At 52.9% G+C, this 15,344-nt stretch overlaps 7 protein-coding genes across 7 annotated transcripts; 2 read left to right on the top strand and 5 right to left on the bottom strand.

The window, feature by feature from the left end:
• Positions 1-858: 858 nt before the first annotated feature.
• CLUP02_01077 (uncharacterized protein) lies at positions 859-2,355 on the top strand (the record flags this gene model as incomplete). The annotated part of the gene is made up of 2 exons (XM_049280119.1): positions 859-1,400; positions 1,473-2,355. 2 exons carry the CDS (start codon positions 859-861, stop codon positions 2,353-2,355), a joined length of 1,425 nt encoding a protein of 474 aa, XP_049136076.1.
• A 1,224-nt stretch (positions 2,356-3,579) lies between these two features.
• Positions 3,580-6,310, bottom strand: CLUP02_01076 (choline/Carnitine O-acyltransferase; the record flags this gene model as incomplete). Its single annotated transcript, XM_049280118.1, has 3 exons — positions 3,580-3,728; positions 3,797-5,836; positions 5,890-6,310. 3 exons carry the CDS (start codon positions 6,308-6,310, stop codon positions 3,580-3,582), a joined length of 2,610 nt encoding a protein of 869 aa, XP_049136075.1.
• Positions 6,311-6,338: 28 nt separating this feature from the next.
• CLUP02_01075 (uncharacterized protein) lies at positions 6,339-6,771 on the bottom strand (the record flags this gene model as incomplete). The annotated part of the gene is made up of 3 exons (XM_049280117.1): positions 6,339-6,523; positions 6,598-6,646; positions 6,709-6,771. 3 exons carry the CDS (start codon positions 6,769-6,771, stop codon positions 6,339-6,341), a joined length of 297 nt encoding a protein of 98 aa, XP_049136074.1.
• Positions 6,772-7,644: 873 nt separating this feature from the next.
• Positions 7,645-9,008, bottom strand: CLUP02_01074 (uncharacterized protein; the record flags this gene model as incomplete). The annotated part of the gene is made up of 4 exons (XM_049280116.1): positions 7,645-7,964; positions 8,051-8,314; positions 8,569-8,674; positions 8,724-9,008. 4 exons carry the CDS (start codon positions 9,006-9,008, stop codon positions 7,645-7,647), a joined length of 975 nt encoding a protein of 324 aa, XP_049136073.1.
• A 2,233-nt stretch (positions 9,009-11,241) lies between these two features.
• Positions 11,242-13,102, bottom strand: CLUP02_01073 (uncharacterized protein; the record flags this gene model as incomplete). Its single annotated transcript, XM_049280115.1, has 7 exons — positions 11,242-11,439; positions 11,518-11,617; positions 11,679-11,761; positions 11,860-12,151; positions 12,234-12,610; positions 12,831-12,919; positions 13,015-13,102. 7 exons carry the CDS (start codon positions 13,100-13,102, stop codon positions 11,242-11,244), a joined length of 1,227 nt encoding a protein of 408 aa, XP_049136072.1.
• A 1,040-nt stretch (positions 13,103-14,142) lies between these two features.
• Positions 14,143-14,644, top strand: CLUP02_01072 (uncharacterized protein; the record flags this gene model as incomplete). The annotated part of the gene is made up of 2 exons (XM_049280114.1): positions 14,143-14,387; positions 14,458-14,644. 2 exons carry the CDS (start codon positions 14,143-14,145, stop codon positions 14,642-14,644), a joined length of 432 nt encoding a protein of 143 aa, XP_049136071.1.
• Positions 14,645-14,756: 112 nt separating this feature from the next.
• Positions 14,757-14,984, bottom strand: CLUP02_01071 (uncharacterized protein; the record flags this gene model as incomplete). Its single annotated transcript, XM_049280113.1, has 1 exon — positions 14,757-14,984. One exon carries the CDS (start codon positions 14,982-14,984, stop codon positions 14,757-14,759), a length of 228 nt encoding a protein of 75 aa, XP_049136070.1.
• Positions 14,985-15,344: the final 360 nt, after the last annotated feature.

Genomic DNA, 15,344 nt, shown 5'->3' with positions numbered 1-15,344 from the left:
ACACGCCGGATAGTCCTCAATCAACACGCTAACAACGGGAAACCTGACTTCCAACGGCAAGGTATGATGCTTATGGCACTCTCGGTTCCAGCGAGGAAGGATCCGATCTTCACCTTCGGCGTCCTCTTGGGAGGGAACAAGACCCCACTGGCCCATTTATCAGGGTTCGTCATATGCTCTTTGAGAAGACCCTAGATCTAGGCAACAATATTGCCATAGCTTCCAGACTTGCACGACAGCCGCCAATCCCTCATCCGAGTCTTATCAATTCGGCGGCGCTTGCAGCAAGTCTTTTTGTGCTACATTTTGGCTACACTCTGTGGTGAAGTATCTTCCCAAGGACCGAATAATCTGCTATTTCTGGGACGTCTTATCCTCCCTGCGCAACAACACTTTGTCCCAGCTTCTATTCTCCTGCCATGTCTTTGTCTCCACCCCCGCCATTCTCTTCCTGCTCATTCTTGGTGCAGCAGCCCCAGTGGCTTTTGTTCCTCTCTTTCCGTCCACGCTAAAAGCACTCTTGTTATTCAGCTTTGGCAAGCCACAATGATCTATCTCTTCTACAATTGGCCTGGTTAGACCCCAGATGCCTGACTAGCCCATCCTACCAGAAAACTAAGCTCTCTAGCTAGTCTAGGGCTGAGCAATTCGCGGATCTGCTGTTGAAGTCAATCCGAGCATGAACCGGTCCCGGGCGGTGCTTACACCTCATAGCTCACTATCAAGACAACTCGTACCTTGGGTCAGTGCCCCGAGAGCGCCCTTTGTGGAACAACAACGATGGAAACAGATACGGGAATACAAAGAGGGCTGGCTAGGTTTATAACCAAGACATTTAGCCCATCCGCTCTACGAGTGATGTTCCCCTTCTCTCCTGTCTTGTTTGGTCTCCCTCGAGTCAACTTGACGCACAATACTGTAGATCGAGTCCTCGCCAGTCTCATTAAACCTGTTCAAAGTTCAATCAACATGGTGAACAAATCCAAGTCCCTCGCTGGTTTGGCGGCTCTCTCAAGCCTTGCCAATGCCAAGATCTACGAACTCCCCCAGGCTACCACTTCATTCAACTTTCCTCTCGACCAATTCAGCCCTCAGCCGACCAAGGCCCCCGCTTACGCTGACTTGAGGAAAAGGCAAGCATCAACAACAACAACCACAGTCCTCGTTGCGCCAGATAACACTTGTGGCTACATCTCTGGGCGTGCCGGCGCGGCATACACATGCGGGACCGCCGCCAGCTGCATCTTCTTCACATCGGTGAACAGAAATACCCCTGGCCGAGTTGCCTGTTGTGACGCCAGTGATTGTGGTGCCCGGCGGACATGCTACGATTCTAAACAGGTCTCGTCGTCTAGTCTCTGTGATGGTGGCTGTCTTGTTGATCGCTTCACCTTGAAATGGTATGTATGATCTCGAAGATGGTTCTTTCTCCAGACGTGATGAGTACTCTAAAAGACTAATATCGTGTTCAGTACCAACACTGCTCGACCATACTGCAACACCATCTCCTTCGCAGACGGCATCTTTGACTACTGGTGTAATACGGCAGATATCTCGACCCCGCAAGCCGCGACGACCACTTACGCCGGCGGACCGGCGCGCAACTGGACACCGCTCGCCCTGACAGACGACACCACATCCAGCAGCGTCATCCGGCCAGCCAGCTCCGGAGTCATCACAGGCACCGCCAGTGGTTCCGTGTCCGCGCCCTCTATAACTACCTCTCCTGACAATGATAATAATGGCGGGATCAACAACAATAACAACAGCAAGTCCTCGACCCCAGTCGGTGCCATCGTCGGAGGCGTCATCGGCGGCATCGCCGTCATCGCACTCATCGGCTTTGGAATCTTCTTTATTCTCCGCAAAAAGAAGAAGACGCAGCAGCAACCCGGACCCGGACCGCACGGCCAACCTCCCATGATGAACCAGCAGCAACAGCATCAGCCACCACCAATGGGCTACGCTCCGGCGCCCCAAGGCTCGCCGGCACCGTACGCCGCCCAAACACAAACGCACTCCTTCTACGAGCCAAAGTACGATGGCCAGGGCGGATATCCGCAGCAACACTACGGCAGCACGCCCCCGCCCCCTCCCCCTCCTCAACAGGGCGGCGGCTACCAGCAACCCTACTACAGCGGTAACATGGCGGTCCCCGATCGCGCGGACACGACGAGCCCCAGTGCCATGTCTCAGGGAACGCACAGTAATCGCCTCAGCACGCGACCCGTCAGCCCGAATCACCCGCAAGGCGGCTTCCAGCAGTTTGGCGGTGGTGGGCAGCCACAGCCGACAATTCACGAGGCGCCTGCGAGTGGCGATGGGCACAAGGGGCAGATGCACGAGCTTGCCTAGTTGCGTTTGTGAGGCGGTGGAAGCTATTGTCAATCTTGATCGTCGTTGTTACGACATGAGGCTTTTGTGTTTCTGTGTATAATCTTGTGTATCTTATTTGGGAAAGTTTATTCGTCGTGGAAGCGGTGAGTTGGTTAGCTACACAGACAGTAGCGACCACCCGGCCGCCCGTCCAGGGTGAACTTGGTGTATTGGGGCTGTACCAGACTCGGGCTTTATGATTTATATCCTAATGAAGGTTGCTATCTTACAAAGAGATGTGTATGAACCTCTTGGTTTTGACGGGGACTGACGGGCCTTTGAGAGGTTGATTCGCCCTCCGTCTTTAATGATATCTGAGCATGGTTCTGAGATCAATCGAGAAAAACTGATCCTTTGACACTTCCGGATTGGAGTAACGTTACAGAGTGAATCAAAAAGTTCCAACACGTGTAAAGATCGTACTCGACACGCAGCAGGCACAGCAGTCTCGTGCAACGTTTATGGACTAGGATACCAAGGAGGGCATTAAGAGTCAACGACAAAACAAGATTCCGGTCAACGAATAAGTATTACTTTACTAACAACAACTACCTCCGTTATTACCCCTACTCTCGTCCTTATGTCAACCGCCTTTAATACTATCGCTTTCCCCTTCCTTATGACAACTACCTTTGTTGCTACCTCTCTACTACGTCTCCTTAAGGTATATTCTGTAGGGGATACATGCTGGATGAATAAGAATACTTCTCGAAAGTAACTTGGATCCAGACTCATTAGAAAATGTCTTCCTTCGAGCAAGCGCAAATATCTCACAGGCATGTTCCCCAGAGGCGGTATGTGCGCCTTTGCAAGGTGATCAGCCCAAGACTGGCTTGCTGATCTATAATGCCTCGAGTACAGCCGGCTACTGAAGAAGGCAGATGGACGGTGTAGAAGTAGCGAAATGTCACGAGGCCACTCGATTGCGTGAGAAATAGTCTTGGGACTTGGAAACACAATTTAAGTAGATTTCTTCCCTCCTTCGCGCGCTGTGTATCCAAAGGGGTAAACTTCTTCCTCGATACCCTATTTACACGCTTCAATATACGAGTATCGAGCTTCGTACTGGCCAAAAAGACCTTGCTCTGCTGACGTGTATACCAACACAGATCAGCTCACACACGCAGTAAGTACCACAGCATTTCTCCGTGATGCGGCGCAGTCACGGTCCCACGATGCTTCTACCCGTCCATCCAGACAACGCTAATAGTCAATCAGCCGCAGCTTCTTCCCAATCTCCCTCCGGCGCGCCTGTACTGCCGCGCGCTCAGAGGGTTTCGTCTCTCCGGGGTCCATGTTCTCTCCGCGAGCCTTGAGTGCTTGGAGAAGCATGCCTGCGTCAAAAAAGCCGTCTATACACATGTGGTGTCAGCAAAAGCTATTTGAAATGGAATTTGAACGAAATGAAAGAGCAACTTACATCCTCCAAGCTCATCATCCTCACTAAGCGTAACACTCTCCTCCGTAGGCGACTGCGTGCCCGTCGAAGACCTCGCGACAGAGGTCTTGATGGCGTCGTGCGCGGTAATAAGCCGGCCGCGCGACTTGATCCCCTTCGGCGGCTTCGGCCTCGCCTGGAGATCGAGCTCGCGCGCGCGCGTCTGCTTGGCGGCGCCCATGCCCGCACCGCCGGTGCCGCGGCGGGACGTGATGCGGAGGATCCGTCGCACCTCGAGGAGGTAGCTCTCAAGCGTATCGACGAAGCGTTTTGTCTGGCGGTGCTTGCTCGACACGCAGATGGAGATGCTCTCGTCCTTGATGATGTAGCCAATGCCGAAGCCGTCACCCGACGTGGGGCCGAAGCCGAACTGGCGCAGGGAGGGGTTGCCGCAGTTTGATGTCGACATGATTGTGTTGTTAAGCTTGTCCCAGCCCGAGTCGGCGAAGATTTGTGGCATCGAGGCCTGGTTGTTGCCGTTGCGCGAGTTGGTGCTGTCGCCGCGGGCGCGGCCAGTAGAAGAGGACTGCAGCTCGGCGCCGTTGAGGGAGAGCACCGAATCCCGGCCGGGGCTCCCGACGGCGGACTCGCTGACGTCCTGCTCTGAGAGGGCGTCGATGGGGCTCGAGTAGCCGTTGGAGCTGCCGGAGACCTCATCGTCCATGGAGCGCTGCCAGGTGCAGAAGAGGGCGTAGAGGTGGCGATCGCAGCCCTCTGCCTTGGCGCATTCGCGCGTGCTGTTGACGTGTCGCTGGCACGCCTTCCTCAGGGCCTCGACCTTGTGCTCGGCTGGGTTGTCAGCCCAAAACGTCTGGACAAAGTTGACTGACTCCTCCGAGACGCTGCGGATGGCCTCGGTGCGGCCATGGAGGAAGATCTTGGTCATGGCGGGTTCGTAGGTACACTCGACACGGCCGTAGAGCCCGTAGTAGGCGGCCTGGAAGGCCATCTGCACAAAGGCGTCGGGGGAGAAGCCCATTGAGGTCATGAAATTCTTGCCGTAGTGCTTAAAGTCGAGCGTCTTGAACTCATTTTGCTCAATGAGGTCGGCGAGACGGGTCTCTGCAAAACGAACGGCGACGCTGAGCTCCGGGTTCATGTCCCACTCGAGCTTGTGCGGCGTTGTGTTGACCTCGCCGAAGCTGTCCGGATCGCGCTTCGCCGGGTCGGGGCTGGTGGAGGCCCAGAGGGTCGGGGCTTGGCCGTTGATGGTCCGGGCGAAGCGGAGGATGGTGTCCGTGTACACATCGCTGGCGAATCGCAGCACCGTGTGACCGTCGACACCTGTGTGCTCAAAGTTGATTCCGGCGCTACCGTTCTTGCATACAATGATTTGCAGCTTGTCGTACCATCTATTGGTGCAGGTTCCGATTTGCACACCTTTCTCGACCAAGCTGGTGCCGCACAGCATGTTACCACAAAGAGCGTCGGCGTCAACCGGCTCGGTGTAGTCGAGACACAGAACGAAAAGGGCCGAATCGACAATGCCCAGGCAGTCGGCGTTGTTTGAACCTTCCTCCCGTGTCAGGACATCTCTCAGTCCCGACCAGATCTTCCGGTTCTCCGTGCTGAGAACGCCAAGGGCCCCCTTGGCCGCATCCTGAATCGGTGTTTGGGCAGCATCGTCGATGATGGTCTGCAGGTTGATGGAAACATCTTTCTCGCTCATGATGAGATCATTGTTGTTGTCCAAAACGTCGAACCAGTAGAACTGGCCATGGCACATGACAATAATGTGCTTTGACTCCGGGTCCTGCTCGATTTGGCATCCATTTTCCGTGGGTACACGTGCTGTTCCGAAGAGCCTAGAGTATTGGTACATGCAAAGAGGCTGGCCTTTCACCGTGTCTGGAGGCAACTCCTCCTTGCGAACTGCTCTCACGAACTCCAGAGCCGACACCACGAGCGATGCCGCTCGGGTCACCTGGTTGTTTCTTGCAGGAGTGGGATCATCTTCCAGCAGGAAAAACGGGTTGAGATTAAGCACAACCGGGTTATCAAAGTTTAGGTATGAATCATACCCTTAAAAATGGATTGTCAGTCAAGATTGAGCCAACGGATGCAGATGGGCTTACAGAATTGTTCAATATAACTCGTCTTGTCCTGTGCGTACGTCTTCAGCTTTTCCTGCAAAGCCGGGCCATCGTGCTTCAGGAAGTCCTGTAGCGCCTGCTTGGTCTCCGAATGTTCTCGCGCAGACTGTAACGGCTTGAGGGCAGTGAGATACTTTTGCGCGGTAGCTTCCAATTCGGGGATAGGCAAATGCTTGAGCTTTTCCTGGGCAGCGAATGTGACACCGCCCTCGACGGACTTGTCTGTGTATACTGCCATAGAGCGAGTGGCTTCTGTACTCTGCTTCGGTTTTGACGGTTCGACTTGTCTCCAAAGATCTGAGGTGTCTGGGATGGAACGTGGAACCGAGGAAGGAGGAATGGCCTTTTCGAGAGTCTCACCGAGTGGCCTAGGTCGCGAAAAGATTCTGACTTGAGTGGGCATGGTTGTTAGCGGAAGGTAGGTCCTTTCTTTATGCGTAGAGAGGCGAGACGTTGGTGCTGATGTTCAATCCGCGCAGCGCCGTGCGGTAGAAGTAGTGGCAGTCTTGGAAGCAAAAAGGTGGCATTACACCAGACAATGCTACAACATCTGGACGACTGAGAATAGTGTAATAGATAGGGAGGGAGGGAAGAGAGAAAAGAGGAGACAGCTCGGCTACAGGAAGGGGAATGGACTAGGGATATATCGACGGGCCTAAGGAAGTTCGGAAGAGAGAGGGAGAGGCTGACAAAGTGAAGTCAGGGTGGTAGGCACTAGCATACTGAGAAAGAGGCACATCTGTAAGGCGGATGAGATAGGTACGAAGTACAGACGAGATGGGATCAAGTGGAACCCCCCACAAAGACGACTAGGATGGGGCTGGCATCCAGATACCAGTTCACTCTGGGGTCCCGGGGTCTCATCTCGAGGGAACAGGACGTCCTTTCACATGTGGAACAGAGGTCTTGAGGCATCGTACCGCAAGGCCGGAAGCAAGCGCTTGATTGGGCTGGCGGAAGACAGGAAACGGGGAGGGGACTGGCACTTCGGGAAATCCGCGCTGGCTGGGTCAGGCCCTGGGAGGCAGAGGGGAGCTTGGCTTGTGAAACTCGCTCCGCAGGCCCGATGCGAAATGATAATATGGGTGCGGCCAGTTTCGTAATCTGCCGAGACTTTATGGATAAAAGACGAAGCAAGACAGGGGAAAGAAAAGCAATGTCACCTACCGGCGCAGTCGAACCAGCTGTTTGCGGCCGCTGGTTATCTTTTTAGATGAAGATGTTGAACGTAGTTGGAGCAGAGAAGAAATTGCGGGCGAGATTGACGATTTGTCAAGTTGAAGTTGACTTCTGTACAATAGCTTAGTTAGAGATGGCTGGCTCTTTGGTCAAGACATGCTGCCTGGTCGTCCTCGGTGAAGGCATCCGTCAGATGGACCTGTCTAGCACGAGGACAAGCAGAGACACAGAGGCACAGGTCAGTATGGGCACCTGTCACTCACCTTGTTACACTTCGAACAATCGGATTGTCAATAGTATCCACAGGCTACTACTGTAAGGGGCTGGGTTGACCACGAGAAGTGAAGAGGAGTCAAGGCAGGATGACGGGGATGCAGGAAATAGAATGCGAGGACTAGTTCCGGGATGCTACTCGACGTTACTGGGAGTGAGCGGGTTGTCGGCTACGATGAAGGCGGCGGCGCGGAAGGAGGGAAAGAAGAGAGTGTGAGCGTGCGCGTGTGCGGGTGCGTAAGAGGATGACCGGGTGAGTGAGTGAGTGAGTGAGTGATGAGTGAGTTAGTGAAGGGTGTGTGACGCAATGAAGGCGATGGGCGCTTCTGGAAATCCGACGTCAGGCCCCACAGACAGGTGCAGGCGCAGGTCGCAGATGATTTGTCTTGTAATACTCTTGGAGTCTTGGTATCCGTAGACTTGGGGTTGGGGAAAAGTGCTTGGCTGAGCCGGTTCAGGCTGCGAACCCCACGGGGTCGTGGACGTGGCGTTGGTGATTGTGAGTGAGCCTTTCGGGCGAAGGGGAATACCGCAACAACGTGGCAATGGACGGCTCTGGTTGGACGGACGAATCAAGCACCGGTTTGTCATGCGCTTAATGCGACCTTGGTGTATGTATGTACTCCGTACAGGAAGACCAGCCCAGCCCACAAGGATTGGGAGTGTGTGTGGGTTGTGAGTTGCGACACACCTCCAATGCGCTTGGCGGCTGACTGATTCGGTGCGAAGGTTGTGCTGGCGCGGGTTTTGCTCGTGAAAGACGCCGGGGAGACACGGAGGCTAGGGTAGATGAAGAAGTTGGATGGGTGGATGGATGAGTGGGTTGTCGAAGACTGATAACCCAGCCGCTTTGGAGTAGACTTCTTCAACAAACCCGAGCAGCTGTATGAATGCCGGTATTCAGGTTGATCATCGACGTTGCGCCGGTTCAAGGTTGAGAAGCACGAGAGATAGCCTCAGTCGCATTCCACGAGTGGAGGTCGAAGAGAAGAACTGGAGCCGAAGAGGGTGAGAGAAAAGAGGGGAAGCCGGGAATTGTGGGTAACAAATCGTCCACTTCAGTTCCCCCCGCGGGATGACCTAGAGTTATTAATTGGAGAAAGCGCCAGGGTCCAGCGAGGAAGATGTACGAATACTCCGTACCAAGGTACTTGCTTCGTCTCCTCTTTCTTCCCTTAGGCGACGATAATAAGATGCAGGAATGGCCACAGAGGTAGAAAGACTGGATGGAGCCTGTATTCGTACCTTGCTGCGTCTGAAACCTGTAACCTTGCTGGATCGTGGATGCGGGTTGAGTCCAGTTACTGTGTACTAACTGACATGTGCCCAGTTGCGAGCCAAGCAACTATAGCGGCGATCAGGACCAGCGGAAAGTCTGTCAGGCTCGGGACCTTGGGGGTCGCTTTGCGGCGGTTGGGGTCCGGTTGGTTTGTTTGGCGTGCGGGGGTTTTCTTTTCGTCTTGTTTTCTTCCGTCGCCGAGTTGCCAGTCCTTTTGGGTAGTGGCCCGCTGCTCGAGAGTCGGGAAGCAACAAGAAGCAAATCTGGTCTCCCAGTGGTCGTTCGTAACGTCGAGAATAGATTTCGGCGCTTCTTCAAGAGTCCGGGTTGAGTTGGGCAAGTTCAATGATGATGCTCGACTTTGGTTCATGCTATATCTGCTCCGGGAATGAGGAACAACCCCTCACGGTCGTGTTGGAGAATAGTCGCTCAGGTGACACTAGCAATGACGATGCTGCTTGTCACTGAAGCATGGCTAGTCGCTGGTCTGTCTACTAGATATGACCTCCGAGTTGATGCCGGCAGACTCCATTTAAATCATCATCCTGTTTAACGGCATCAGTTATTGACGCAGTCGCCAGGCTCATGTTTGTCCAGTGCGCAGCTTCCAGCACCCCTCTCCTTCACGAAACTCTTCCACCTTCCCGAGGACACCTATCAATTAGTTAGACACAACTCGTCAAAAGTCCAAGATGCATCGGACGAAGAAAATAGAGCAGCCTGGCGTCGGTCGGGGAAACGCAAGTGGCTAACAAATCAACGGCCTGGACCGAACCACCCGAACGCCGCCGGCCGACTCAACCCAGCCAAAGAATGGAACCAAACCAGTCCACTTTGTGGTTGACCTCTAGATTGCCGATGGTAAATCAAATCTCCTCCTCTCGCCTGTCTGCTGTTCGGATCAAAGGACGTTGGAAGACGTGGGACGCTGGCGGGGTTGGTTGGGTTTCCCAAATTGGACCAGCACCCATCTGGCAGGACCGCAGGACCGCAAGCAGCCGCCCCACTGTGAGGTGAGTACCAAGGTACCTTGGTGAACGCTCCACAGTGGGAAGGAAGCAAACCGTCCAAGTGGGTGACAAAATAGGAAGTCAACAAGATTGTAACGCCTACTTACTTGCTTATTATGCCTAATGTTCTTGTTCTTGGTCTCGCTCTTTTTATCATTTCTGCTATTAGTCTTGACTTTTGTATATTCATTAGAGAATATTCTTCAAAGGATGAGTAGGAAGAGGGATAGAAGAAGCAGAAACAATAGGAAACGAGCTAGGGAGGGTACCGATAGAGCGGCAAGCGATTTTGTCGCCCACTTGCCGCCTGTCCGGGTCACCTGCAGCTTGCGCCCGAAGTGCCCTGGGGAACCTGCCACCGCCGCCAGCTGACACGCAAAGGAACATCATTTCCCTCTCGTCTGGTTGGTCCGGTCAACCTGCCCTTCCATGATGAAGACAGGACCTTACCGAGAAAATTCCGGGGCTGCGGAACCCTTCGCCTGTGGGGGGAGCTGCCGTGAGGTCGGGTGCTGGTGACACAGCATCCAGTGCTTCTTTTTCCCCGCCATCTGCATCTGGCATTCAGCTCTGCGCCAAGTTGCCTGATGTCTGATGACAGCTCTCATCCACATCCACTTTCGTACCTACTGTGAAGCCGAATGACTGGGATCTTTAGTGTGTATTTGGAATATGATGCTCACGTCTCTTATTCTGCAATATGGAACAACGCAGATAGACAACGCGGTTCTGTTGTCGCCTCAATTGCAGGGCCAAGCTTCGATTGCTCGTTTGGCCACAAGCTGGGCGACTTTCGGCGGTCTCTCTATATATGCGTTTCACGCCACCGAGTTGCCGGCCTTTCGGCTCCGGAACAGAACCGGCCCCACTTCAACTTACATGACATGACGGTTCGGGACTTCGGCAACGACGCAACGAGTAAGTCTCTCACTCAAGGAATAAGATCCATTTCTCATTTTGATTGCCGATCCTCCCTGTATTTGTACCGCTCTTGCTTCTCATAAGCACAATCTCATTTGCTATGTAATTTCCATTCCCCAGCTTGCACCCGGAACAGCGCCGATGAACGAGAGACAAGTAATGAGGTTGGTCTCCTTCGAATGCCCTCTATTATCAGTCGGTGGCACGTTTCTCGATGTATTTGTGGCTCGCAAATTTCGATTTTACTCACAAATGCCGTCTACGTGATACAGTCTCTCAACTCATAGCAAATATCCAAGTCTATTCAGCAGTCATCAATCAGGCGCCTCTGTCAGATTGGAAATCATACACGAGGTAGATTATTATGTCAACTATATCTAAGTGTTGGAATCCTAAATACTGAACTGAAAACCAGCCTCCATTTCCACCGCATATTCCCGATACTACGGTGTCTCTCCCATATGTACCATAAGCATATACAAAACCCCAAGTCCGTCATGAGGCTCAATTCGTAACCCACGCTCTGCCTGAATCTCATATTAAGGGAGCGCATAACAGGCTACCGGAGACTCAAAAGTATCTCGCTCACGGTCAGCGCAGACTCCCGAGGACAGAGCAGCTATCACACCACCGCCACCACCCCAGCTGTATCGGTTTGGTATTACCCAAAATTTAGTAGTTGTTAGGGCAGCGAATCATCTGGTTGGAAGCGGTAGGACGGCCACCGCATCCGTGGTAGGCCATGGAGTAGCACAGTCCGTGGGCGCTGGCACCGCCGGCGTCCTTGTCGGTGTGGACGGCGTGGACCTCGTAAGGGGTGACGGTGGGGGCCTGGCAGGCTCTCTTGGAGTTGGCATCGATGTACTGGGTCTGTTTTTTTTGGTTCTTTTGTCAGAAACAGCTCTCTCTCTCTCTCTCGCGATAGATACCAAAGGGAATTTTACTTACGACGATGACGCCCTTGTCGACGCTGAAGTGAGGTCTCTCCCAGAGGAAGCAGACGTTGAAGGCGCCGCAGGTGCCAGAGTAGCTGATACCGGTGGTGACACTGTTGGAAGTATGTCAGTAACAGGTTCAGAATCTAGGGGAGATTTGTGGGTGCAACTGACCTGTCGGGAGATTTGCTGATGCTGAGGCCAAAAGTGCTCAGGAAGGTAGAGACGGCCTTGGTCCAAATGTTCTTACCGCCGAACTAGAATCCCTGGGTTAATTTCACAAGCTTTCGATATAATGGCGGAAACCCCTTGTGGGTACAAGGCCTCTCTTTCGGAGGGGAGGGGAAGAACTTACTCCGGGAATACCAATGGAGCCTCCAAGGGTGACGGCGGAGGTGTGAGTGACGGAGACAGTCTTGCTGATAGAGCCGACACCACACTGGGGGTCCGAGACGTAGTGGTAGTATCCGTAGACGTTGTTGTTGAACGACTGTCTCACACCGCGGTGAACGTAGTTTGTGCAGCTGCTGGAGCATCGCAGCCTGTCGTCGTAGAAGCACATATCGGGGAAGGCTCTCTTGCTGACATGGCTGGCGGGTACGTGGACTTCCGAGTCGGGGTTGCTGGCGAGAGCAACCATGGTTGCTCTATGGTTGCAAGTGTTAGTGGGAAACAATTCCAACCATCGTATGATGCCCTATGATGAGCAGTAGAAGGGGGATCACGCACTGGTAAGCCTTGACTTCCTCATCCGTGGGGATGAAGTTGCCCTTGGAGTCAAAGTACTCGGGGAGGCTCATGTAGTGCGCCTTGAACTGATCCGTGGTGAGGGCAGAGATGTTGAAGTCCTGGTAGGTCAACTGCTTGCCGTCGATCTCGACCTGCTTGTCCATCATGGGGAGTCCCTCGTAGAGGGCCGAGTCGGGCGTCCACTTGTTGTAGTCGAACGCCTCTTCGGGCTTGTAGGTCGGCAGGTCGGCCGCATCCCTCTCGAGCAGGGATGACATGCCCTCCAGGGACGAGGACGACTCCAGGCGGGAGACCACACCAGCTTGGACCTGGCCGAGGGCCATTGCCACAGAGAGTAAACGAAGCATGTTTAGAAGCTTAAACAGATTTTCTGATTAGGTGAAAAAGAAGGTGTGGCTTGGAAGGATTGAGCTTGGTCTGTGTAAGGAGACTTGGAAAGAAGAATGCGGAGAGAGCGAACCGGAGTGAGCGATGCTTGGCAGAAAATCTAGTCGTTAAGCATGAAGCTCTGTCGTTTATTATATCTTTTTTCACGAAGCTTCAATTCCCCTCTCCATCATCGTGGACCCTCCTCACCCCCTCAACCTCCTCAACCTCCCTATCCATCCCACTTCGCCCGCACTTTCGCTCTCGGAACTTGCCTGCCGTCGAAACATGAGTCTGTACTGGAGTCCAGATAACAAAGATTAACGGATGCCCTCACATGAGTTGCTCTGACTCGGAATTGAGTTTGGATTTTCGCTGCTAGCACGCTGCGCACCTGACCGTGTTGAAATGAGAAAAGTGAGGATCGCGCGAGCACATACCAACTTGAATGGTTGAACCAGCGGTCTATTTCCCGCAAGCATGTTTAGAGTTTCTAGAAGCTCAGACAGAAGCTCTGACAAGTTCGTATAATTACGATGTTGGTCCAAACACTGACTCGCACCTATATTAACTTATCATGCTAGCTTGAGCTTCTAGACTAGAAAACCATCAAACTTCACCAGGGTTCTGGCACGTGTATTCCGATCTGCCCTTCTTCTTGCACCATATGGCTTTGATTCTGCTCAATGTTGCTGACCGTTGCTCGGGTTTGCTCGAGTCAGACTGTCGAAAGACTAGTTGAGTTTCAACGAGAAATAATATCAGCACGTAAAGTGCACCAATATCGAACAAAGACTAGACTAAGTCATGGAGATTATGTGAGATAATGACATTTCCCGAGATATGGTGCCTCGGAGCCGTTGCCCAATCGCTGTATCGTTATTTTCGAACCGGAGGCCGAGAATATTGAAATGCGACAGCGACAGGGCGACAGCGACAGGGCGACAGCGACAGGGCGACAGCGACAGACGGCGAGGGAAGCGTTTTTCGATTTCGACAAAGGAAACGAGGTAACGAATGTGTGTGTGTGTGTGCGAGTCGAAGTTGAAAGCGTACATCAGTGAGGTCGGCATCATTCTTAACGACGGCGACGAGGGCATCTCCGATGCCACACCATTGTGAGCTGCTGTCACCTGGAGGGCGGCAAACTCAGCCAAGTGGGCGCAGGCTCACAAGGTGGTGGCGTCGGGCGCCCAATATCGCCGTCAATGATCCGTGGTTGTGAACTTTGCAGGAGGGAAAGTTGAAAAGTTGGAAAATCTAAAATAAAAAAAATAGTCTATCGAGATAGTGGGAGTATCCATTGATACTGTGTATTAATACTGTGTAATCGATATTGAGAACCGCCCGAGCAACCAGCAAAGGCAGAATAAAAAAAAAACAAATAAAAAAACAAATATACCACAGGTCCGGATCTCGCCAAGACAACCCCCAGTGTCACACCATCACCTCTATTTCAATCACATATTCTTTTGACCTACACTCTTTAGTCAACAACTACCTTCTCTCACGAATCTCAAAAATGGTTTCCCTGTCGCTTCTCGCACCTTCCAAGGTCGCCTCTGCGCTGGTTCTCGTCCTCGGACTGGCTGACATGTGCAATGCGGCGGTCCAGTGCGACATCATCACCAGCGTGAACTGCGGCAAGGCCAAGCACCACTTGGGCCACAAGCTACCTACCAGCGTCGGCTCGACATACTACGTGGACGGCTTCCACGGTGGTGTCATGAACGCAAAGTTCCAGTCCATGGTCAACTCCGTCCCGGGGTGAGTCTCTCTCTCCATCATCTCAGGTGGAGGTGATTGGTGGTGTTTGCTTTGCTAACTAGTGAGCCAGCAACTCTGAATTTGTCGACCTGACGTACAACTTCAACCTTGGCAACTACGACAGGGCGTACTGGGTCCTTCTTCCCACGTCCTTTGGTGGTGCCAACGAGTGCTTCGCGGTTTACAAGAACTGCGATGTCACAATCAGGTTCTGGGACAAGAAGGACCCCCTTCCCAACTGGTACACCCTGGCATAGATCCAGAGGGTGGTTGGCCTAAGTCTGTTACTTTTAATCCATTGCCGTCGTCATTCATATGCGCACGAAAGAGGCGGTCGCAATGGAAGTGGGCTCGCCTGGTTTTGTCGATCTAGGTGAATTTGGGGTGGAGAGGAGGCTCACGTAGGGCTGTCAAAGCAGATGACTCATACTGCGATGTAAATAATAATACCACAATGTGCATAATAAGTTGAAAGAGTCGAGTTCCCGCCGCATGAAGCAAGAGTGAAGAGACTGTGATGTTTGGCGACCCAAATGACCCAAGCCAGGAGGCCACTAGATAGAAACTGAGAAGACGTACAACAATCATGTCATTCATCCCACCGTCACGCGTACGTAACAACAATCTTCCTAATGGGCTCTGGTCTGTGGAGTTTGCTTTAAGGTATTAGCAAACAGATTCAGTTTGATCCCTAATTGTCCGTTATTGAACCCCAAAGAAAGGCAGAAAAGGCATATCGCAAGGCGCATCAGACACACGGCGTCCCGGCATTCTGGGAAGTGAACAAATGTAAAAAAGCTTCGTGTGCGTGTTCAGTGGGCCTCGTCTTAGTTCTCGAGGGGGTTAAGCTTATGGCGAAGCAAAAGTAATCAGACTGACCAGGCTGACCACACCGACTCCAGACGAACTGCGCGTGGCAGTGGCATGGCATTGACTTTCTGATTCGTGCCCGCCTGC

This window comes from Colletotrichum lupini, chromosome 1 (genome assembly GCF_023278565.1).
Source record: "Colletotrichum lupini chromosome 1, complete sequence".
Lineage (NCBI taxonomy): Eukaryota > Fungi > Ascomycota > Sordariomycetes > Glomerellales > Glomerellaceae > Colletotrichum > Colletotrichum lupini.
The sequence above is the reverse complement of the archived record's forward strand: the minus strand, read 5'-3'. Positions and strand labels throughout refer to the sequence as shown.